The sequence below is a fragment of the Piliocolobus tephrosceles genome, chromosome 21 (genome assembly GCF_002776525.5).
Source record: "Piliocolobus tephrosceles isolate RC106 chromosome 21, ASM277652v3, whole genome shotgun sequence".
Classification (NCBI taxonomy): Eukaryota; Metazoa; Chordata; class Mammalia; order Primates; family Cercopithecidae; genus Piliocolobus; species Piliocolobus tephrosceles.
The window spans coordinates 1,114,094-1,137,013 of record NC_045454.1 but is presented as its reverse complement, the minus strand read 5'-3'; the positions used below and the strand labels follow the sequence as shown (position 1 = coordinate 1,137,013).

Genomic DNA, 22,920 nt, shown 5'->3' with positions numbered 1-22,920 from the left:
ATGCTGTGACTGAGCTCACACGGAGGGCCACCTGGCCAGGCACTCAAGGCCTCTCCAGTCTACTGGTCAACCTCTTCGACCAGAATTTCTCCACCTTGGCAAGACTGACCTCTGGGCCCCAGTGGCAGTGGTGGGGCAGCACACCTGGCCTCAGCAACCCTGGCCTTCACTCACTAGATGCCAAGAGCATCCCCTTGCTGTGACAACCGAAAACCTCTCTTGACATTGCCCAGCGTCGCCTGGGCACCTCAATCACCAGACAGAACCATGCGTCTAAACGTGAGTCAAGCAACTGTCCCCTACCCACAGCAAGCCAAGAGCAATGTCTAGTGAACAAAGGACACTGCAGGGGCACGGCCTGACTGGGGGCCTTTGGCACCACGCCCAGTGTGGCCTCATCGCAGGTGTCTCCCTAAGTGTTTCTGGTGCTCTCCAAGGAGCTGCATGGGACAGGGCCTTGTCCTGTTAGACCAGAGACTGCCTGGGTGGTCTCTATGGTGGGAGCACAGCGACAAGCTGAGAAAGCAGAGACCTCAGGGTTCTGAGGAAGCCCAGAGCAAGGAGTGAACTAGGGGATCCAGGCAGGAGAGAACAGGAGGAAGAAACGCACAGACGGGGTGGAAAAGAGGCCCCAGAGGCAGTGAGCTGGGAACAGTGGGAAGGCGGGGAGGAGTGACCCGGAACACAGAGGTGGCCAAGAAGGAAAGCAAGAGGAACTGGAGAGGGGAGGGCTGAACGGAGAAAGATGGGAGAGCAAGGACCAGGAGAAGGGTCGGGGGCTGGGGGAGGCCTGCGGCCAGGAGCTGGTCTGAGAGGCGGTGTGAGACAGAAGGATGGGAAGAGCAAGGGCAGAAGGGAGCTTGGCACCACATACGTTTTGATCATGGCTTTGAGGGCGACCTTGCGTTCCCGATCTGCAAACTTGTCCACGAGGTAGCCAGACATGCAGGGTGCATGGCAGTAGAGCCGGAAAAAGCGGTGGTAGTTGCCCAGGGCCCAGGCTGTCCTTAATGCCAAGGCGTGGGCCACGCAAGGATCTGCCTTCAGTTCTCGTGTGAGGTATGCCAGCTCCGTGGTGATGTCTAGCGCCAAGACAAAGAGGGTCAAGTCAGCAGGGCTCAACCCTGGGCCTCAGTCCCGTCCCGGGAACTGGCCTCACCTCCTGAGTTCTTGGTGAAGATGTAGTAGAGGATTCGGTAGGCAGTAAACTCGCCCACGTTGCCGGGCAAGTTCTCGGCATACAGGGACTTGAGCTGTGTCTGGCACTGGTTAAACTCTTCGTGGTCACCCTGGAAGGCAGAGGCCCAGAGAGAGGAGAGCAGAGTGAGGGTGCTGAGGGCAGAAGAGCAGCAGGAAAGGGGCTGGGGAGGCCTGCAGAGGCCAGCTCACCTTCTCCAAGGCAATCCGGGCGTGGGTCTCGTAAACCTCCACCGTGAACTCGGTGCGGATGCCCTGCACCTGGGGCCGCGGGGCAAGAACAAGAGTCACAAGGAGCGGGAGGCAGGACTGGCTGAGGCCAGGACCCTCCCAGCACGAGACTCACCGTCAGATCCTGCCGGATCGACTTCATCTGCTCGCAGGCAAACGCGTAGTCCTGCTTCTCTTTCCAGTGGGACTTGACCATGCACAGCGATTTTTTCAAAACCTGGAAAAGGAAACGGAACTAGCACTCGGAGCACAGTTCAGGTCCGAGGGGCAAGGGTTTCCACTGATTTGGTGGGAGAGTTGCAACATTAAGGAAAAAAAAAAAAAAAAACAAAGGCCGGACACAGTGGCTCACGCCTGTAATCCCAGCACTCTGGGAGGCCAAGGCAGGCGGATCATCTGGGATCAGGAGTTTGAGACCAGCCTGGCCAACATGGTGAAATCCCGTCTCTACTAAAAACACAAAAATTAGCCGGGTGTGGTGGCATACGCCTATAGTCCCAGCCACTCGGGAGGCTGAGGCAGGAGAATCACTTGAAGCCGGGGAACGGAGGTTGCAGTGAGCCAAGACCACGCTACTGTACTCCAGCTTGGGCAACAGAGCAAGACTCTCTCCCCCGCCAATTAAAAAAAAAAAGAAAAAACACACAAGACATGGGTTAAGAGTGGCCACCCCACACCCATTTCCCTGTAAACACACGGCTGTTCACATGTTCTACAGCAGAACAGTGAGGACGCCAAACCCTGGAAGCACAGACCCCGGTGCCCCACAGCCCACAGGCCTGGGAGAAGGCTTTATGCTCCACGTCACCTAAGCCAGGGACCACGGCCCAGAGGTCAAGCGATTCGCCGGCCAAGCTGCACACCCGCCATGCAGGATCCAGGGCAGCAGTGCGCCTTCACGCTCCTCTCAGGACGCAGACCGGCCGAGGCTTCCTGGCCGGGCTTCCCCTGCCATGCCGGAGCCCCCGTGTGGCCTCTGCCACCCTCCCTGGGTCGGCTCTCCAAGTCCTGAGCCAGCAGGGCCTCACAGAGCAGAACTGCCCAGCCCAGCCGGGCACTTACTGCCACAGGGCGCACGGTGGACGGGTCGGGGGCACAGGTGAGGCGCAGGTAGTGCTTGGTGATGTCAGGGCAGGTGCCCACGATCTGCAGCTCCTGCCAGTCAGGGTCGGCCCCGCTGCTCTCCAGGCTGCTCATCTGCAGCACCAGGGGCTCGAGGCGCAGACGGCGGGAGTGTCCGTGCTGGAAGCGAGCTGCCCGCTTCTGCTTCTTCAGCTCGCGCTCGGGGTCCTCGCACTCCAGCGCCGCCATCTTCTTTCGACTGCGCTTGGTGGAAGCCAGATCGTGCCTAGGAAGGGGTGAGGGGCAGCGAGCGGGACGGGTGTCTCCAGCCACCCTACAGCCTCTCCTCTTTGGCAGCTGGCTATCCACCTGTCTAGCCCTCTTCCTCCTTCTCCCACAGGTCCCCAGTACCCTCCTCCACCCTGACCTGTGTCTCAAGCCCCCAGCCAGTCTCACCTCTTCCCACGCTGTGCCCTGCCTCGGCCCCGATCCACATGGGCCCCTCGACCACCCCGGCCCTTAGGGGGCGGGTTCCTGCGGCCCACAGGGTGACACTCGTTTCCTGAGTAGGAGCTGTCGGAGTCTGAATGGGAGTCACTGCAGGAAGAAGCGGGAAGATCGGGCCTGAAACACCTCCCCCTCCCCCACACACCCCCCTCCCCCGACCGAGGCCTGGAGCCTCAGTACCTTCTGCGGAAGTGGCGGGTTGGGGACCTGGAGGAGGAGCGGGAGCGGGAGTCTGTGCTGGACGAAGAGCTGTTGTCCTTCATGAAGACGTTGCGGTTGCCAAACTTGGTGAAGCTGTTGCCCCGGGCTCGACCAGCACCCCCGGCCCCCGGCGTCCCTCGCTGGGACGCAGCACCCCCGCCCCTAGTCGCTGAGCCCGCCCCTCTAGGAGGGTGAAGGCTGCTAGGGGCCTCCCACCGCTTCTTCTTAGGGCTCTCGGCCACAGGCTCCCGGGTCAGCCTGAGGATACAGCAGGGCAGGGCATCACCATCCCCGCCAGACACCGGCGGGACGACCAATACCACCTCCCTCAATCTACCAACCCACCTCCGAAAGGAAAGGCACTTACCCCAGGCGGCTCAGCTACTACAGTGCAGAAATGAAACGCAAACCCAGGTTTTCTGTGTCCAGAGGGTGCGCTTAACCACTAAGCAATGCACACCTCTCCAGCATCCATGGTCCCCACCCCACCCCACCGGCCTTCCCACCAGGACTTCATTCCCCCGGGATCCAACTTTCCGGTTCATTTCTCTTCGGAGCTCCTGGTACCTGGGACCCCCAACTCTCCTACCTCCATACCCGGCCCGTGCCTCGCACAGCACCACCCTCTCACCTACGTCCCCCGCCCACACTAACCCTGGCAGGGGCTCCCGGCTCCAGTCAATGGTATAGGCCGAGCCGTCCTGCAGCCGCGCCTGCAGCACCTCCTTGAGCAGCTTTTCCGTGCGGTCCTTGTCCTCCTCCGACTCACAGGCGGTGAAGCAGCGCTCCACGTACTCTTTCATGTCCTGGGGCCAGTCGTCGGGCTTCCCAGACAGGGTCCCCCGGGCAGAGGACCCGCTGCGGGAGGACAGGGGAGGGGCTCAGTTGTAGAGAATTCCCAGACTCAGAAGACCATCCCTAGCAGCACTCTGAGCGGACACACAGGGGGACACAGGCCCCCATGTTTTCCTTCTGTCTCCTCCAGTGCCCACAGCAACCCCCAAGGGACGGTCCTTCTCCCCTTTCCAGAGGTGTGCACCGAGGCTCGGGGTGGGCACTGGACCACAGACGCTGAGTGCAGTGTGTGGGGCTGTGACGGGGCAAGCGGGCAGACGTCACCTGTGGTTCTGAGCTTTCTCAGGGTTGGGCTGGGGGCCGAAGCCGCCGTGCTGGCCCTCTGCGCTGGAGCCAAAGCTCTGGGTGGTGACAGCAAATGGTCGCTTCTGGATGTTGAACTTGAGACCTCCAGTCCCAGGGGCCGCTGCGAGGGCAGCAAAAGCTAGGGTTAGGCCCTTCCCCAGCACATCCAGAGGTCCCCAGGGGACAGCAGGATGTGGAAATGCAGGGAGGAGCGGCCAGGTTCTAGAGGAGGGCTCCAGCACACACGTGCCTGGTCCAAAGCAGCCCCACCCCAAGCCTGGCGATCACAACACCCAGAAATAAGGAGCAGCACACACCATATGCCTCACACCTAGGAGCTCTGTAAGGGCCCCAACCCCTTGAGCCTCCACATGGCTTTGCCGACTTACGTTTCATGCGGTTCCACAGCTGTTGGCCCTTCTTGGGCTTGGCAGGTTCAGCGTAGCTGTGTGGCCCATAGGCCTGGCCTGTGGCGGGCCCCGCCTGGCTGTGCTGTGTGGCTGGAGCTGTCCCAGGCTGAGGGCCACTGTTCAGCGTGTGAGCCCCATGCGGGGGATTTGAGGGCTGAGGGGGCTGAGCCGACGGCAGCTGCTGAGGGGGAGCCTGGTAGGACATGCTCTCATCCATGCCGGGGACTGGGGGCTGCAGAAGGAAGCAGGCGCTAAGCACGGGAGGCAGATTCGGGAGCTGGCGAGTGGCACTCAGCCCTCACCATGAGGACACAGTGGTCACAGCACTCAACCCTCCCGTGACCTTCCCACATGTGCTCATTCGAGTCCTCAGTAGCTCTCTGAGGTTAACATTTGTTAACAACCTTTTCACAGCTGACAAGGCTCCAGCTCAGAGACTAAGCAACTTCCCAGGGCCCTGAGCTACGAAGCAGCAGCTGGCAGCGTCTCAATGCTGGAGTAACAGCCACCGACAACACACCCACTCCAGCGCTGCCATCTGAGCACACACACTCACGGAGCACGAGGACGAGGCTACCATCCTTCCCGCTTCCGAGAGCGGACTGAGATGCGTACGTAATTACACCGGGGTGGGCACGCTGGGATTCAAACCCACGTCTACCTGCCTCATATGCACTAGCCCGGCCACTCCTCCAAGCTGCACCTTAAATGCAAAACCCAACCCGTGTGCGCACGCGTGTGGGTGACCACACTGGGGAAAAAGATGTCTTTCAACATCTCAGGTCTAGCCTTGGCTCAGCCTTAAACCCACCCCACGTTCAAACACTATGCTTTGTCCTCCTCATTTTCAGATCGGGAGTTGCTTGGAAGGAAGAAAGCAGTTTAAGGAGCACAGGCCATTCCTCATTGACAGCTCGTTCAAAAATCTACATTTCCTCTGCTTGAGCACAGCATGGGAGCTGGGCTAGGGTGTTACCTGGTTCAGAGTCCCCTGGTGCTGGGGTGCGGATGGCTGCTGGGGTGTGGCTGAGCCATAGGAGCTGGCCATCCCATACTGGGAAGGGGAGCCGTAGCTCTGGTACATGCTCTGCAAAGGTGCAGGGAGGGAGGGTTTAGTGGGAGGCCTGCCCTTTCCACTTCCCCAGCCCGCTCAGGAACTACACCAGCCATGGCCCTCTACCAATCCCTCACCCCTTTCTCTCTCCACCATATTAATGCACCACACCCTCTCATATACTGAACAAAGAAAAACCTGTCAATCCCACCTCTCACTTAGCTAGTTCTCAGAGGAATATAATCAACAATACGAAGTGCCAACTTTTCTAAGCACCACAACGAACAGTAAGAAGGAAAACCCGTGCTCTAATGAAGCTTGTGCTTGAATTACATGCCCAGCCGTACACATCAATGTGTAATATATCCAGCAATAAGGATCATGAACAATAAAAAGGCAAAGAAAGGGAGAGAGACAGGTTGCAAGGCAGGAATGCTACTTTCAATCAGTGTGTCAGGTAGAGGCTCTCTGAAGGCGGCATCTGAGCAGAGACCTCCAAGAGGTGGCAACACAGGGAGCACTGCAGCCAGGGCAAAGCAAGAGTGGGCCTGGCGGGGGCGGGCATCAAGGAGGTCTCTGCTTCGATGGCCAAGGCAGAATGAGCATGAGGAGAGAAGGGACCAGAACCAGGTATGTAGGACCTTGTGGCTCATGGTGGGGACCTTGGAATGCACCTCATGGGCAAGTAGAGGATTTCTAGCAGTTATCACTGCTATCTCCAGTCCATCCACCACCAGGCCCCACCCCGGCAGACTCCGCCCCACCCGGCCCTGCCCCGCCGGCTGGGCACTCACCATGGGATAGTAGTAGCTGTAGGGGTAGGCATAGTTGTACTGCTGGTACCACTGGTAGTACTGCTGCTGCTGCAAAGCTGACGCTTCTGCCTGGGACACGTACTGGGGAAACAGAGAGGCACATGTGCCGTCAGCAGCCCAAATCCACAGGCACATGGCCCCCAAATGGCAAGCCTGTGGTTTACTGGTGGGTAACTGCCAAGGGATGAAACTGGGTTCATGTATCTGCAAAGTGAGCCACTGTCTCCACCATGAGACTCACGCACCTTAGAGACCAGGGGCACGGGTATGGCCTCCCTCTTCAGAACCACACCACACCCTAGATTCCTCAAGGAAACGGAACTTTTCCCTGTTCAGACTTAGATACCCTGGAACATCTTTTTTTTTTTTTTTTTTTTTGTTGAGACGGAGTCTCGCTCTATCACCCAGGCTGGAGTGCAGTGGCTGGATCTCGGCTCACTGCAAGCTCCGCCTCCCGGGTTCCCGCCATTCTCCTGCCTCAGCCTCCCGAGTAGCTGGGACTACAGGCGCCCGCCACCTCGCCCGGCTAGTTTTTTGTATTTTTTTAGTAGAGACGGGGTTTCGCCATGTTAGCCAGGATGGTCTCGATCTCATGACCTTGTGATCCGCCCGTCTCGGCCTCCCAAAGTGCTGGGATTACAGGCTTGAGCCACCGCGCCCGGCCCTGGAACATCCTTTTATGTTTCCCCTCAGAGCATTCCGTCCGAATGATACAAGAGGACGCCAGACGCCAGACTGTCTCTCCCACAACCACTGGCTCAGGGTACCCCAGCCCCATGCCCTTCTCACTTGTGCGCTGGCCACAGGCCCATTGCTGCTGGACTTGGCAGAGCTGCCGGCGGCTCCTGACTTGCTGATGCTGGCCAGGGCCTGGCGGGCCTTCTCCCACTCCGGGTTCTCGTGCATTGGCGTCTCCATGCCATTCTCTCGGCCTGCCCCAGCCACCATGCTATACTGAGAAGACCTGCAGAGAGAGGACCTCAAGTCATCCCTGCTCTCCCCACCGTACACAGGTGGGCAAGTTGGGAGGCAAATTCCAGCCCCTGGATCCCAAATCTAACTGTTACTACCTATCTAAGCCTGAGTTTTCTAACCTGTACTATGCTGACAAAGGGTTTCTGCTTCAGAGTCTTCTGGGAGGGATAAATGAGATCACCCGCTTAAAGTACTTATCCCAGAGCCTGGCACACAGGAATTGTTCAAACCAAACAAAACAATGAACAGAACCCACAGAACTGAACACAGGCCCTGGCACCTCCTAGGGCTATGTCTTCTAGGAATCCGTGAATTCCGTCTGACATCACCCCAGTCAGCAGGTTATCACGTTATTTTGAGAAAAAAATAAGGAGTTTGCAGAAAAACAAATAAATGACTGTGTATTGAGTGCTGGGAACCTGCCTCCCAATGATACTTGCTTGAATGAATCATCACAATTCTGCAAAGCAAGCACTGTACTGTGAAACACGAAAGCTCAAAGAGGTAAGGCTTGCCCCTCTCCACACAACCAAATGCTTCCCTCTGTGTCTGCCTCACCACCACCCCCACCCACAGGGACTGTGGCATCACTTCCCCTGAGGCCACCTGAGGTCCCACCCCAGAGGACAGCACTGGGTCTCGCTTCCTCTCTCCCTCCCGGCCGGCCTCCATCCCTCTCGCCTCACTCACCAATCTGTGCCACGTTGATCACCCACGTTGGCCGCCATCCGGACCTTGGGGTAGAAGGGGTGGACCTCGGGAGCCAGACTGCTTTTTCACTGTCTGTGAGAAAAAGAACGAGTTAGGGAGACTTAAGGGGGAGCTAATAACATGTCACAACGTGGGGAAGAAAAGTAGATGGACTCACAAGAAGCCAAGTAGAAAAGGGGAGGCTGACAGAGAAGCCACTGGGGTCAAGGATCTGAGGAGTTCTGGGTGTGGCCTAAAAAGGCTGGAGGATAAGGAGCAGCCCCTGGCCGCTTTGTAGTGCTCCAGGTGGAAAACAAAGGATTTGGAAACAGGCAAGCCTGAACAGACTTCCCAAAAGGAAGGAGGAGGGTCTGAAATCCACGTGAGCAAAGAGAGGGTGTGACGAAAGGTCGAGAGCGTGGGAGTGCCTCCACCAAGGGGAGAAGTTCTAAAAAAAATTCTAGGGGCCAGGTGTGGTGGCTCACGCCTGTAATCCCAGCACTTTGGGAGGCCGAGGCAGGCGGGTCACCTGAGGTCGGGAGTTCGAGACCAGCCTAACGAACATGGAGTAACCCCGTCTCTACTAAAAATACAAAATTAGCTGGGCGTGGTGGCACATGCTTGTAATCCCAGCTACTAGGGAGGCTGAGGCAGGAGAATCGTTTGAACACGGGAGGCGGAGGGCAGTGAGTTGAGATTGCGCACCATTGCTCTTCAGCCTGGGCAGCAAGAGCGAAACTTTGTCTCCAAAAAAAAAAAAAATTCTAGGGAATACGGGTTGTGAAAGGAACCTGAACCAAGAGAATGGATGCTATAATGAGAAGAGTCTGAGGGAACCCTTAAGGCTGAGGGAGTGGAAAGGTTTCCGAGAACTCTAAAAAAGACAATGCCGACGTGAACCCCAACGTGAAGAAACGGGTTCTTAGCACTGAGAGACTGATTTCAAAAAGGTCTCTGAAGGCCAGTAAAGAGACCGACGTGGGAGTCAGTGGGACTACCCCTGCCTGCTTCCAGGGGAGGTTCCCGGAAGCAGGGGTAGGGGCTGGGAGAGAAACGGGATCAGGTTGGGTGTCTGGACATAAAGCTTTGGGAATGCCAAAGAAGACCCATAACATGTTCAAGGAATTAAGAGTGGGGTAGAGAGAACTGGAAGAAAAGTGGAGTGTCTCCGGGGCGAGGATTGCGAAGCCTAAACTCCCGAGAGGGAGTAACTGATAAGTAGGATAATGAATCCCGCAGGAGAACCGGAATTCTCACAAGTTGACGGGGCAGGAACAGGAGTCTGGAGCTGGGGAAAAGCCCTAGAAACGCAAAGACTTAACTTAAACAGGACACAGGGCGTGAGTAGAGACGAGGGATCGTGGCGGGGACACAGGAAAAGGAGCCCCCGGGCAGAAGGGAGATCAGAAACAAGGTCAGGAGTTGGGGGCTGGGGAGAGGGCTCCCGGACGGGTCTCAAGAACGGGGACAGGCACCAGACGTGAGGCCTGGGGTCCCGGGAGCACCTGGCCGTCCCGCAGGCTGGGCGAAGGCAAAGGAGGACGCCGGGTGGAAGAGGCCGCCCGGATCCCCAAGACTGGCCACGGAGCCACTGCCCAGGCCGCGCCTGCGCACCACGCCCCAGAAAGACTCGCTGGAGTCGCCCGTCGCCCGGGGCAACACCCGGCCAATGGAGAGCGAGGGGCGCGCCCCGGGGCCCCAAGAACTCCGAGGCAGAGGGACAGGGAGTGGAAGACTAAGGCGCACGCGCACTAGTGCCCGAACGCGCGCCCCCAGGCCCGGTGCGCAGGCGCAGTGGCTGCCCCCCTGCCCCGCCACACCCTGTCGACGCTCGCGCGCGGCGTCTGCTGCTGCGACAGCCGAGAAGGCCTCGGGGCTCGCGGGACGCAAGACCGAAAGGAGATGCTATCCCCGCCCGCCTGCTCGCCCGCCGCTCCCCTTACCAACCAGGACCCTTCGCTGCAGGGACACGCCAACAACCACCCAGGCGATTAGCAACACGACCACGACACCGATCGGCCACCCGGCTGGCTCTGGTCTTCTTTGGCTTCGACGTTCTGACCGCGGCGTCCTGACGTCACGCGGCGACCTCGCCCCTCCTCGCTCGGCCCGGCACAGCCAATGACCGCCACGAGCTACGCTTGAGCCCGCCCTCCCTCCCACGCACTAACGCATGAGCATTTTAAGGCAGGCCGGAAGTCTGGGTGGGGACGGTGGCCCCGAGGGGACAAGTGAGGCCGCATTAGCTGTTTTTGCGTCCCACGCAGCCCCGTTTTGTTGTTGTTGTTCTCGTTCTCGGAGACAGAGTATTGCTCTTGCTCTGTCATCGCCCAGGATGGAGTGCAGTGGCGCGATCTCGCCTCACTGCAACCTCCGCCTCCCGGGTTCAAGCAGTTATCTTGCCTCAGCCTCCGGAGTAGCTGGGATTACAGGCGCGCGCCCCTATACCCGGCTAATTTTTGTATTTTTAGTAAAGACGGGGTTTCACCCTGTTGGCCAGGCTGGTCTCGAACTCTTAATCTCGTGATCCGTCCCCCTCGGCCTCCCAAGTGCTGGGATTACGGGCGTGAGCCACCGCGCCCGGCCGCAACCTTGTTTTGACTGAGTCAGTGGGAGCCATTACTGTTCCTCCATGTACACTGGCGTGACAAGAGTTACGGGATTGTCCACAGCACCGTGATGTGGAAGCCCTGGGGAGAGAATGATAAAGAAAGGGGGTGAGGAACAGCTCCCCCCGGAAGAGCGGGCTTCCCTAGTCAATGAATCTGGAAGGGCGCAGTGGAGGGGGCGCGGCGAGTTCAGATGGACGGAGGCTGGAAGCTGGCGCGGTTGGAGGGGGGTGGGGGTAGCATTGGCAGGGGCGCTGGGGTGGAAGTGTGTGGGGTCACAGGTGTGTAAGGGTGGACGCGGAGCGGACTCCCAAAGGTCACTGAGGTCAGGCTGAGGCATTGGACCAAATCTGTACATAGGCATTTCTCTGGACTCCGCGCCACCTTTTGAGAGCCGTCTGTTTCCATCCAGGACTCGGATACAAATTATCCAGTCCGCTGCAGGGACCGGTCACTGTGTCACAGCAAGTGGTAGGATTTAAGAGGCAGTTTTCCTCCTTATTTTGTACCATTATGAACTTTTAGCTTGAAAAGCACATACCATTTTCATAACTATGTATTATTTTGTTAGTGCTAGCATAGATCTTTTTCCGTTATTTTACTGTGTGTGGGGTGGGGGTTGTTTTCTTTTTGTTTTTGTTTGGGTTTTGTTGTTTGTTTTTGTTTTTGGGTTTTTTTGGTACCACACTTTTTGTTCCGGAATAATTTTGGATTTATTCAAAACCTTGCCAAGGCCGGGCGCGGTGGCTCACACCTGTAATCCCAACACTTTGGAAGGCTGAGGTGGGTGGATCACCTGAGGTCAGGAGTTCAAGATCAGCCTGACCGACATGGTGAAGTCCTGTCTCTACTAACAACACAAAAATTAGCTGGGCGTGTTGACGCGTGCACCTGTAATCCCGGCTACTCGGGAGGCTGAGGCAGGAGAATCGCTTGAATCCAGGCGGCCGAGGTTGCAGTGAGCCGAGGTTACGCCATTGCACTCCAGCCTGGGCAACAAGAGTGAAACTCATGTCGGCCGGGCGCGGTGGCTCAAGCCTCTAATCCCAGCACTTTGGGAGGCCGAGACGGGCGGATCATGAGGTCAGGAGATCGAGACCATCCTGGCTAACACGGTGAAACCCCGTCTCTACTAAAAAAAATACAAAAAACTAGCCGGGCGAGGTGGCGTCGCCTGTAGTCGAGCTACTCGGGAGGCTGAGGCAGGAGAATGGCGGGAACCCGGGAGGCGGAGCTTGCAGTGAGCTGAGATCCGGCCACTGCACTCCAGCCTGGGCGACACAGCGAGACTCCATCCCAAAAAAAAAAAAAAAAGAGTGAAACTCTTGTCTCCAAAAAAAGAAAAGTTGCAAAGATCATACGCAGTCCAGCGTATTTTATGCCTCGTTTCATCTGATGCTGTCATCAGAAGCATCAACAAAAGTGCTTTGTTACAGATACTGACAGGATGCATTAGTGTAACTAAATCCCATACTTTACTGGGATTTCACCTTTTCTGCCAATGTTTTCTTTACATGCCAGAGTCCAAGCCAGGACCCACACTCCATTTAGCTTTCTTTTACCTGTTGTATTTAGGGCGGGTTTCTTGTAGATAGCATGCAGTTGGATCTTGCTTTTTTTTGCCCAAGCGAACAGTCTCTGCCTTTTAAAAGAGGTGTTTATAACTGTACTTTTATTTTTTATGTGTTATTCTTTTAGCATTCTGTACACAGACACAGCGATACAATGAAATGACTGGAACTTAAATGTGAAAACTCTTTACAAGTAAGCCCACAATTAGATACATTTATCTTACATGTCAGTAAAAAAAAAAAAAAAAAAATATGAAAACAGGACGAATTATATCACAAAATAACCCCAAAATGGAAAAAATACCTAAGAAATGTGTCTAACCATGAAAAGTACTGTTCTCTTTGTACTTAAGTACAAAACATTGTTGCCTCTGTTTAATGCACCCTGTACTTATTTTTCTGTCGTCCAATTACATATTTGGTCGAATCCAGGGCTATGTTCACGTACCATCCAGGCAAACCAGCACCCCTCCCTTAATCCACTTCAGAATTTTACCCCAATTGTCTGATGATTTGCTCTAAGAAGTCACTAGGGGGTTGCTTTTGTTTTAATCTATTATTTTATTTATTTATTTATTTATTTTGAGACTGCTCTGCCGCCCAGGCTGGAGTGCAGTAGCATGATGTCAGCGCACTGCAACCTCTGCCTCCCAGGTTCAAGCAATTCTTGTGCCTCAGCCTCCCAGTAGCTGGGATTACAGATATGCACCACCACACCGAGCTGATTTTTGTATTTTTAACGGAGACGGTTTCACAGTGTCGAGCAGGCTGGTCTCAAATTCCCAATCTCAGTTGACCCACCCACCTCCGCCTCCCAAAGTGCTGGGATTACAGGCATGAGCCACTGCGCCTGTCCAGTAGGGCGTTGCTTCTGAACACTTATTTTAATAATCTTGGGTGGGCCAGGTGTGGTGGCTCACGCCTATAATCCTAGCACTTTGGGAGACTGAGGCAGGTGGATCACCTGAGGTCAGGAGTTCGAGACCAGCCTGGCCAACATGACGAAACCCCGTCTCTACTAAAAATGCAAAAAAATTAGCCGGGCGTGATGGCGCATGCCTGGAATCCCAGCTACTCCGGAGGCAGCTAACCTGAGTTGTAATCCCAGCTCTTTTACTTAACCAGCCGTATGAGTTGGAAAACTCATTATTTTCCTTCTCTTGGCTCCAGATTCCTAATCTTGCAGCTGGGATCCAGAGTTCTCACTCCAGGAGCCCAACCACAGCAAAAACCAAAACTGTACTTTTTTTTTTGGAGACAGGATCTCTCATTCTGTCACCCAGGCTGGAGTGCAGTGGCATGATCTCGATCTCAGCTCACAGCAGCTTCAACCTCCCAGGCTCAAGTGATCCTCCTGCCTCAGCTATGCAGTGTGATGGTATTTTGTTATAACAACCAGAATGTAGTTAAGACATTTATTGAAGGATATCTTGGTTCCTTCCAAGTTTTTGGCAATGATCAATAAAGCTGCCATAAACATGCACGTGCAGATTTCTTTGTGGGCACAAGTTTTCAGCCCATCTGTGTAAGTACTGGGGAGCACTGTTGCTGGTTTGTGTTCTACGAGTATGTTTAGGATTATCAGAGACTGCCACAGTGTCCTCCGAAGTAGCTGTACCACTCTGCATTGCCAACACCAATGAATGAGAGTTTCTGTTGCTCCACATTTCTGCCAGCATATGGTGGTGCCAACATTTTGGATTTGGCATTCTAATAGGTATGTAGTGGTGTCTTGTCTTTTTTTTTTTTTTGAGACAGAGTCTCGCTGGTTCTCCCAGGCTGGAGTGCAGTGCAGTGGTGTGGTCTCAGCTCACTGCAACCTCTGCCTCCCGGGTTCAAGTGATTCTCCTGCCTCAGCCTCCCAAGTAGCTGGAGCTACAGGCATATGCCACCATGCCCGGCTAATTTTTGTATTTTTAGTAGAAATGGGGTTTCACCATGTTGGCCATAATCGATCTCTTGACTTCGTGATCCACCTGCCTCAGCCTCCCAAAGTGCTGGGATTACAGGCGTGAGCCACCACACCCGACCAGTGGTGTCTTGTTTTAATGTGCAGTTCCCTAATGACGTACGGTGAGCATCTTTTCCTATGCTTATTTGCCATTTATATTAGGGCTCTCCAGAGGGCCAGAACTAACAGGATATATGTATGTATTGAAAGGGAGTTCACTGGGGAGAATTGGCTCACACGGTCATCAGGCGAAGTCCCACCATAGGCTGTCTGCGAGCTGAGGAAGAAAGATGCCAGTCATGTCTCAAAGTCCGAAAGCCTCAAAAGTAGGGAAGCCAATGGCCAGCCAGTCTGTGGCAGAAGGCCCAAGAGTCCCCAGCAAACCACTGGGAGAAGTTCGGGAGTCCAAAGGCCAAAGAACCTGGAGTCTAATGTCCAAGGACAGGAAGCATCCAGCACAGGAGAAAGACGAAAGCCAGACACTCAGCAAGCCAGCCCCTCCCACCTTCTGCCTGTTTTGTTCTAGCCGCGCTGGCAGCCAACTGGATGGTGTCCACCCACACTGAGAGTGGGTCTTCCTCTCCCACTCCCCTGACTCAAATGTCAGTCTCCGCTGGCAACACCTCACAGACACACCCAGAAACAATCCTTTTTTTTTTTTTTTTTTGAGACAAAGTCTCACTCTATCACCCAGGCTGGAGTGCACTGGCACCATATCGGCTCACTCCAACGTCCGCTTCCCAGGTTCAAGCAATTCTTCTGCCTCAGCCTCCTGAGTAGCTGGGACTACAGGCACATACCATCAGGTTCGGCTAATTTTTGTGTTTTTAGTGGAGACGGGGTTTCACCATATTGGCCAGGCTGGTCTCAAATTCCTGCCCACCTCGGCCTCCCGCAGTGCTGGGATTACAGGTGTAAGCCAGCATGCCTGGCCTCTTTTCCCGTTTTTTAATCAGATTGTTTTCCTGTTAACTAAGTTTTCAGAGCCCTTTGTATATCTTGGATAACACTCCTTAATGAGATAGGTCTCTTGCAAATAGTTTATCCCAGGCCGCAGGTTGTTTTCTCATCACATTAAAAATTTTTTTCAAAGAGCAGAGGGTTTTTTTTATTATTATTTTAATAAAGTCCAGCTTGTAAGTTTCTTTCATGGAGCACGCCTTTGATGTATCAAAAAATTTATCATGGCCAGACACAGTGGCTCACAGCTATAATCCCGGTATTTTGGGAGGCTGAGGTGGGCGGATCACTTGAGGCCAGGAGTTTGAGACCAGCCTGGCCAACACGGCAAAACCCCATCTCTACTAAAATTACAAAAATTAGCCGGGCGTGGTGGCGCACAACTGTAATTCCAGCTACTCAGGAGGCTGAGGCATGAGAATCACTTGAACCCGGGAGGCAGAGGTTGCCGTGAGCCAAGATTCTGCCAGTGTACTCCAGCCTGGGCAACAGAGTAAGACTCTTGTCTCAAAAAAAAAAATTTTTTTTCACAAAACCCAGTCATCTAGATTTTCTCCTAGGTTGTATTCTATGAGTTTTATAGTTTTGCGTTTAACATTCAGGTCTATGATCCATTTCGAATTAATTTTTGTGAAGAGACTAAGGTCTGTGTCTAGATTGTATTTATTTATTTTTGGCATGTTGATGTCCACTTGTTCTAGCACCATTTGTGGAGAGAGGTTTCAGCATTTTTTATGATACTGTTCTTTTTCTTTTCTTTTCTTTTCTTTTTAGACAGAGTCTCACTCTGTCATGCAGGCTGGAGTGCAATGGCATGGTCTCAACTCACTGCAACCTCTGCCTCCCAGGTTCAAACAATTCTCCCGCCTCAGCCTCCCGAGTAGCTGGGACTACAGGTGTGCACCACCACACCCAGCTCCTTTTTGTATTTTTAGTAGAGACAGGGTTTCACCATGTTGGCCAGGCTGGTCTCGAACTCCTGACCTCGGGATCCACCTGCCTCGGCCTTCCAAAGTGCTGGGATTACAGGCGTTGAGCCACCACACCCAGCCTTGTGATACTGTTCAATCTCTGCTCTGCGCCCACTACCACACCCAGCTAATTTTTGTATTTTTTGGTAGAGACAGGGGTTTTACCATGTTGGCCAGGCTGGTCTTGAACTCCTAACCTCAGGTGGTACGCCTGCCTCAGCCTCCCAAAGTGCTGGGATTATAGGCGTGAGCCACTGCACCTGGCCTTGTCTTCACTTTTGAAAGACAGTTTCAATAAGTATAGAATTCTAGGTCGACTACTTTTTTCTTTTGCTACTTTAAGAATTTTCTTACACTGCTTTCTCACATTGTTTCCAGTGAGACATCTGGTGTCATCCTAATTTTTGTTCCTCTGTTTATAAAATCTTTTTGTTTTTCATCTGGCTGTTCTCAAGATTTTCTCTTTATTATTGGTCTTAAGAAATCTGGTTATGATGTGTCTTGGTTTTTGTGTTTCTTCTGCTTGGGGTGTGTTGAGTTTCTTGGATCTTTGGTTTTATAGTTTGTATCAAATTTGGGAAATTTGGGGTTATTGTTTCTTTTAACACTTTCTCTGTTCCTTTCTCCTTATGAGCCTCCAGTTACACATATATTAGAATGTCTACCGCTCACCAGTGTTCTTTCCATTTAAAAAATATATATATTCATTCTTTCTGTGGCAGGGCATGGTGGCTCATGCCGGTAATCCCAGCACTTTGGGAGGCCAAGGCAGTGGTATCATTTGAGTCCACGAGTTTGAGACTAGCCTGGGCAACATGGCGAGACCTCATCTCTACAGAAAATGTTTAAACATCAGCCAAGCATGGGCCAGGCGCGGTGGCTTACACCTGTAATCCCAGCACTTTGGGAGGCCAAGGCGGGCAGATCACAACGTCAGGAGATTGAGACCATCCTGGCTAACACGGTGAAACCCTATCTCTACTAAAAATACAAAAAAATTAGCCGGGCGTAGTGGCGGGCGCCTGTGGTCCCAGCTACTCGGGAGGCTGAGGCAGGAGAATGGCGTGAACCCGGGAGGCGGAGCTTGCAGTGAGCCAAGATCACGCCACTGCACTCTAGCCTGGGCAACAGAGCAAGACTCCGTCTCAAAAATAATAATAATAATAATAATAAAATTAAAATTAAAAAATTAGCCAAGCATGGTGGCATGCGCCTGTAGTCCCAGCTACTCGAGAGGCTAAAGTGGGAGGATCGCTTGAGCCGGGGAGGTTGAGGCTGCAGTGAGTCATGATCACGCCAGTGCACTCCAGCCTAGGTGACCGAGTGAGGCCCTGTCTAAAAAATCAATAAATAAGTAAATCATTTTTTTAAATGTTTCATTTGGACAGTTTCTAATGTTGTCTTCCAGTTCATGAATCTTTTTTTTCCTGCAATGTCTAATCTGCTGTTCTAGCCAATGCGTTATTTCTTTCAGACAGTGTAATTTCTATCTCTTGATATCCAATTTGGGCTTTTTTTATATCTTCTATATCTGCAAAGAACTTTTGAACGTATGGAGTACATTGTAATAGTGGTTTTAATGTTCTTACCTACTAATTCTAACTTCTGGGCCCATTTCAGTTGAATGATTTTTATCCTCACGATGTGCCCTATTTTCCTGCTTGTTGCGTATTTGGTGACTTTGTTATTGGACACTAGACAAGGTCAGTATTACCTTGTAGGGCGCTTGTTACTTTTGTATGCCTGTAAATATTCTTGAGCTTTGTTTGAGAATGCAGTGGCGTTACCTGGAAGCAGCTCGATCCTTTCAGGTTTTGCTTTTAAAATTTCTCAGGTGGAGGCCGGGCGAGGTGGCTCAAGCCTGTAATCCCAGCACTTTGGGAGGCCGAGACGGGCGGATCACGAGGTCAGGAGATCGAGACCATCCTGGCTAACACGGTGAAACCCCGTCTCTACTAAAAAAATACAAAAAACTAGCCGGGCGAGGTGGCGGGCGCCTGTAGTCCCAGCTACTCCGGAGGCTGAGGCAGGAGAATGGCGGAAGCCCGGGAGGCGGAGCTTGCAGTGAGCTGAGATCCGGCCACTGCACTCCAGTTCAGGTGACAGAGCAAGACTCCGTCTCAAAAAAAAAAAAAAAAAAATTCTCAGGTGGGGCCAGAACAGTGTTTAACCATCTATTCCGCGCAGCTGACGTAAGACCCTTCTCAGTGCTCTCCCCAATGTTCCTTCAATCATGAGGTTTTTCCGGTAGGAACAGCGCCTTGTCAAGCCCTGTGTGAGTCCCCAGAACTCAGGCACTGTTTCCTTCAGTCCCTCCAGGTCGTTCTTTCCCTGGCATTCTAGTGCATTCAGGCTGCAGTAACAGAGGACCATGGACTGGTGACTCAAAAATAACAAACACTTACTTCTCACAGCTCTGGAAGCTGGAAGTCCAAGATAATTTAGTTTTATTTTTATTTATTTGTTGAGACGGAGTCTCGCTGTGCTGTCCAGACTGGAGTGCAATGGCATGATCTTGGCTCACTGCAAGCTCCGCCTCCCGGGTTCAAGACATTCTCCTGACTCAGCCACCCAAGTAGCTGGGACTACAGGCACTCACCACCATACCTGGCGGATTTTTTGTATATTTAGTAGAGACAGGGTTTCACCATGTTGGCAAAGCTGGTCTGGAACAAACACCTGAGCTCAGGTGATTTACCCACCTTGGGCTCCCAAAGGGCTGGGATTGCTGGGATTACAGGCATGAGCCACCAATTTTTTGTATTTTTACAAAAATTTTGTATTTTTAGTAGAGACAGGGTTTCACCGTGTTGGTCAGGCTGCCCTTGAACTCCTAACCTCGGGTGATCCACCCGCCTCAGCCTCCCAAAGTGCTGGGATTACAGGCGTGAGCCATCGCGGCTGGCCCATAACTGCATTCTCAAAACAAAGCTCAAGAACAAAGCTCAGACTCTGTGCTTCATCTCCTCTGCTCACGGAGTCCTCCCAGCTCCGCCTCAGTGCTCCCTCCCTGTCCCATGGCCTGGAAACTTGTAACAGGACCCTGTGGCAATTTTAGGGCTTTTCTTGAGGTTTCCCATCCCTCAGGGATCATTTTCTTGTGAGAGTCTTGACCACTGTTGTTTTCTTGTATTCGCTCTGTTTTGGGGGTAAAATGCCTTTTTGTTTTGTTTTGTTTTGTTTTGTTTGAGACAGAGTTTCAATCTGTTGCCCAGGCTGGAGTGCAGTAGGTGCGATTCCGGCTCACTGCAACCTCCACCTCCCAGGTTCAAGTGATTCTCCTGCCTCAGCCTCCTGAAGAGCTGGGATTACAGGCGCCTGCCACCACGCCTGGCTAATTTTTGTATCTTTAGTAGAGACAGAGTTTCACCGTGTTGGCCAGGCTGGTCTCAAACTCCTGACCTCAGGTGATCGCCTGCCTCAGTCAGCCTCCTGTAGTGCTGGGATCACAAGCGTGAACCACGGTGCCCAGGGCCAACTTCTTGATAAAAGATCACCCCCAGGCTCATTGTCATGGGAGATCAAGCAGCTGAATCTCAAGGTACTTTGCAGCCGCCCAACAGTCAGCGGTTGCCTGTGCTTGGGAAATGGGCTCAGGGGCACTAGAGGGCAGTGTTTGAGAGGAAAGAAGTCAGCATGGCAGCAGGGCCGGCCCTGGGGCAGACAGCCCACATGGTCAGGAAAAAGTGAGTGAAGGGATGTGGCCCCCCGAACCCCTCCCTGAAATTGCAGTTGATTTTTATTCCCCACCTCAAGCCCACATATCCAAAGCTTCCTCTGAACGCTCCTTGCAGCACACAAGATAGAAATGATTGACAGGCACGGAGCCGCGGCAGGCCCCACGCTGGACACCAGCATCTGGCACCGTGGGTCACCAAGCACCAACCTGATCTCCTCGGAGCCAGGTGTGTGTTGGGATTCAGGATTTTTCAGTTTCAAAGGTAATATGATCTCTACTCCACAGGGCACACGGTACCCTCAGTGCTCAGCACAGCAGTGTGCAGCAGCCTGGTGAACTTTTCTGCAGGGGAGTATGCGAACGTTCACACCGAGCGGGGTCAGTCACGTCGGTAAGTCACCTCCCACCAACACAGGTCAGGCTTTCCCGCCCAATGAGCTTGGGGATGGCTTGACTTCGAAGCTCTTTGGATCTGTGGATTCTGGAATTTTGGATTTGTGATACCCATTTGATCAAAGAGGCAACCAAAGGCCAGGTGCAGTGGCTTACGCCTGTAATCTCAACACTTGGGGAGGCCAAGGTGGGAGGATCATGAGGTCAGGAGATCGAGACCATCCTGACTAACACGGTGAAACCCCCGTCTCTACTACTAAAAATACAAAAACAAAAACAAAAAAAAAATTAGGCCGGGCGCAGTGGCTCAAGCCTGTAATCCCAGCACTTTGGGAGGCCAAAACGGGCGGATCACGAGGTCAGGAGATTGAGACCATCCTGGCTAATACAGTGAAACCCCGTCTCTACTAAAAAATACAAAAAAAAAAACTAGCTGGGCGACGAGGCGGGTGCCTGTAGTCCCAGCCACTCGGGAGGCTGAGGCAGGAGAATGGCGTGAACCCGGGAGGCGGAACTTGCAGTGAGCCAATATTGCACCACTGCACACCAGCCCGGGCGACAGAGCGAGAGTCCATCTCAAAAAAAAAAAAAAAAAAAAAGAGGCAACCAGGGTCTAATGGGTCAAGTGACTTTCCCACATCCGTGAAGGTCGTGAGAAGCAGGACCAGGATGGTGGCCCAGGGGTGTCTTCAAGGATAAGCTGGGCCCTTCACCGTGCAGGCCCCTCTCTGTCGGTCCACTCTGCCGCTGCCGTCTGCCACACCCTGCCCTGATAGCACCTCTCTGCCAGGTTTTTCCCTCACGTCCTCAACTCAGCCAAGAGCTGGTTTCTTCCAGAAAGAGCCCTGCTGTGAGGTGATTTATCGGACTTCTCTTTTTTTGGATGTTTGTTCTCAGGGTTTAGCTGATCAAAGTGGTATCATTGTAACAGGCAGCTCTAAATGTAAGTCTTCAGAGGCCTGTGTGTCTTTTTCTGTAAATCAGTTCCCAAAAGCAGGATTGCTAGGGCATGGGGTGTATGCAGTTTTGATCTGATCACATACAAGCACTTTTTTTTTTTTCTCAAGGGATAGTGGCAGTTCGCAGCCTCAGGAGAAGAGTTTGGAGTGCCTGTTCCTCCAGATCCTTGCCCACCCAGGGCGTCACCACTCTTGTTAATTTTATTGTATCTGGGTAGTGAAAAAGAGTAGTTTATCATTCTTTCAAACTGCATTTTCCACTTATTAGAGTTTGAATCTTTTTGTCTGTTTACTGATGTTGGAATTTTTACTTTATTGAATATTCATCTCAGTTGATTACTTTTAAAGGGGTTGTCTTTTTCTTAGTTTATGAAAGCTTTTGTAGATTTTATCTTTTAAGAATAATATATTTCTGCATCACAGCTGTTACACACACACACACACTCTCTCACTGTTCCCCAGTCTATCAATTTGCCATTTGACTTCACGGCATTTTTTTCAATCTATAATTTGTCAAATAAGCTATCTTTTCCTTTCCGGTTTTATGATCTCTTGCTGAAACTCCTCCCTCCCCACTTTCCCTACCCGGTTATACAACATGCAGACAACATACAAATATTCTCCTAATTTCTCTCTTTTTATTCCCCCCCCCCCCCACAGAGATGGAGTCTCACTCAGTCACCCAGGCTGGAGTGCAGTGGATGCAACCTCCGCCTCCTGGGTTCAAGCAATTCTGCCTCAGCCTCCCAAGTAACTGGGGTTACAGGCTTTGCATACCCCCCCCCCCAGCTTATTTTTTTTTTTTTCTTTTTTTTTTTAAGTAGAGACGGGGTTTCACCGTGTTGGCCACTCTGCTTTCAAACTCCTGGCCTCAAGGGATCCACCCACCTTGGCCTCCGAAAATGCTAGGATTACAGTCACGAGCCACCGCAGCCAGCCTCTGTTTTTTGTCCTCTGTTTTTTGTCTTTTTTTTTTAAGAGACAGGGTCTTGCTCTGTTGCCCAGGCTGGAGTGCAGTGGCACGATCACAGCTCACTGCAGCCTCGAAACGGGCTCAAGCCAGGAGCCTCAGCCTCCCGAGTAGCTGGCACCACAGGCATGCACCACCATACCCACCCTCCTAATTTCTCTTGAAATTCTTCTGTGCCTTTACTTGTACACATCCAGACCTTCCACCCATCTTATCTATAGAAGGTTTTGGCCAGATGGAGAGCCGATATGTCACTACTGCTGCTAAACCAACCGTCCTTTCCACACTGACTTGAAATCTGTCTTCTGTCATACGTGTATATATATATATATACACACACACACACTTAGATCTATTTCTAGGCCATCTATTCTGTGCCAGAGATGTCTGTGTCTTCCTGTGTCAGGACACATGTATTACTTTTAGAATCAGAAGAAAGGGTTCCTTTTGTTTTTTGATTTTTTTTTTTTTTTTTAAGAACAATGTCTTTGGACCCCCTGCTGAGCCTGGACAGGTGCAGAAATTCCTGGCGGCTGGGAGGCCAGGGGAGAGAGGACAGCAGGGAGGGTGTCACA

The 22,920-nt window shown here is 52.7% G+C and overlaps 1 protein-coding gene and 1 long non-coding RNA gene across 7 annotated transcripts in view; one reads left to right on the top strand and one right to left on the bottom strand.

Annotated features, from left to right (window-relative positions):
• LENG8 (leukocyte receptor cluster member 8) overlaps nucleotides 1-11,328 on the bottom strand; it is a 13,786-nt gene extending 2,458 nt beyond the window's left edge. The window contains exons 1-15 of one of the 6 annotated variants that reach the window (XR_003310010.2): nucleotides 10,226-11,328; nucleotides 8,283-8,375; nucleotides 7,407-7,581; nucleotides 6,597-6,698; nucleotides 5,725-5,835; nucleotides 4,728-4,980; nucleotides 4,318-4,459; nucleotides 3,853-4,056; nucleotides 3,178-3,456; nucleotides 2,947-3,087; nucleotides 2,491-2,776; nucleotides 1,544-1,645; nucleotides 1,390-1,458; nucleotides 1,160-1,289; nucleotides 32-1,082 (exon numbers count right to left, since the gene is read on the bottom strand). Coding sequence is in view for 2 of the 6 variants with exons in the window: in XM_023197340.3 (XP_023053108.1) it covers nucleotides 875-1,082; nucleotides 1,160-1,289; nucleotides 1,390-1,458; nucleotides 1,544-1,645; nucleotides 2,491-2,776; nucleotides 2,947-3,087; nucleotides 3,178-3,456; nucleotides 3,853-4,056; nucleotides 4,318-4,459; nucleotides 4,728-4,980; nucleotides 5,725-5,835; nucleotides 6,597-6,698; nucleotides 7,407-7,581; nucleotides 8,283-8,320 (2,240 nt within the window). In the remaining 4 variants the exon portion in view is untranslated. The remainder of the gene's footprint in view (nucleotides 1-31; nucleotides 1,083-1,159; nucleotides 1,290-1,389; nucleotides 1,459-1,543; nucleotides 1,646-2,490; nucleotides 2,777-2,946; nucleotides 3,088-3,177; nucleotides 3,457-3,852; nucleotides 4,057-4,317; nucleotides 4,460-4,727; nucleotides 4,981-5,724; nucleotides 5,836-6,596; nucleotides 6,699-7,406; nucleotides 7,582-8,282; nucleotides 8,376-10,225) is intronic. The other 5 variants (XR_003310009.2, XM_023197340.3, XM_031934892.1 and 2 more) reach the window with 5 other exon arrangements.
• An 866-nt stretch (nucleotides 11,329-12,194) lies between these two features.
• On the top strand, nucleotides 12,195-21,623 carry LOC111530245. Its single transcript, XR_002727749.2, has 4 exons — nucleotides 12,195-12,655; nucleotides 17,965-18,047; nucleotides 20,309-20,414; nucleotides 21,484-21,623. It is a non-coding gene; the product is annotated as an uncharacterized LOC111530245 (long non-coding RNA).
• The last annotated feature ends 1,297 nt before the right edge of the window (nucleotides 21,624-22,920 follow it).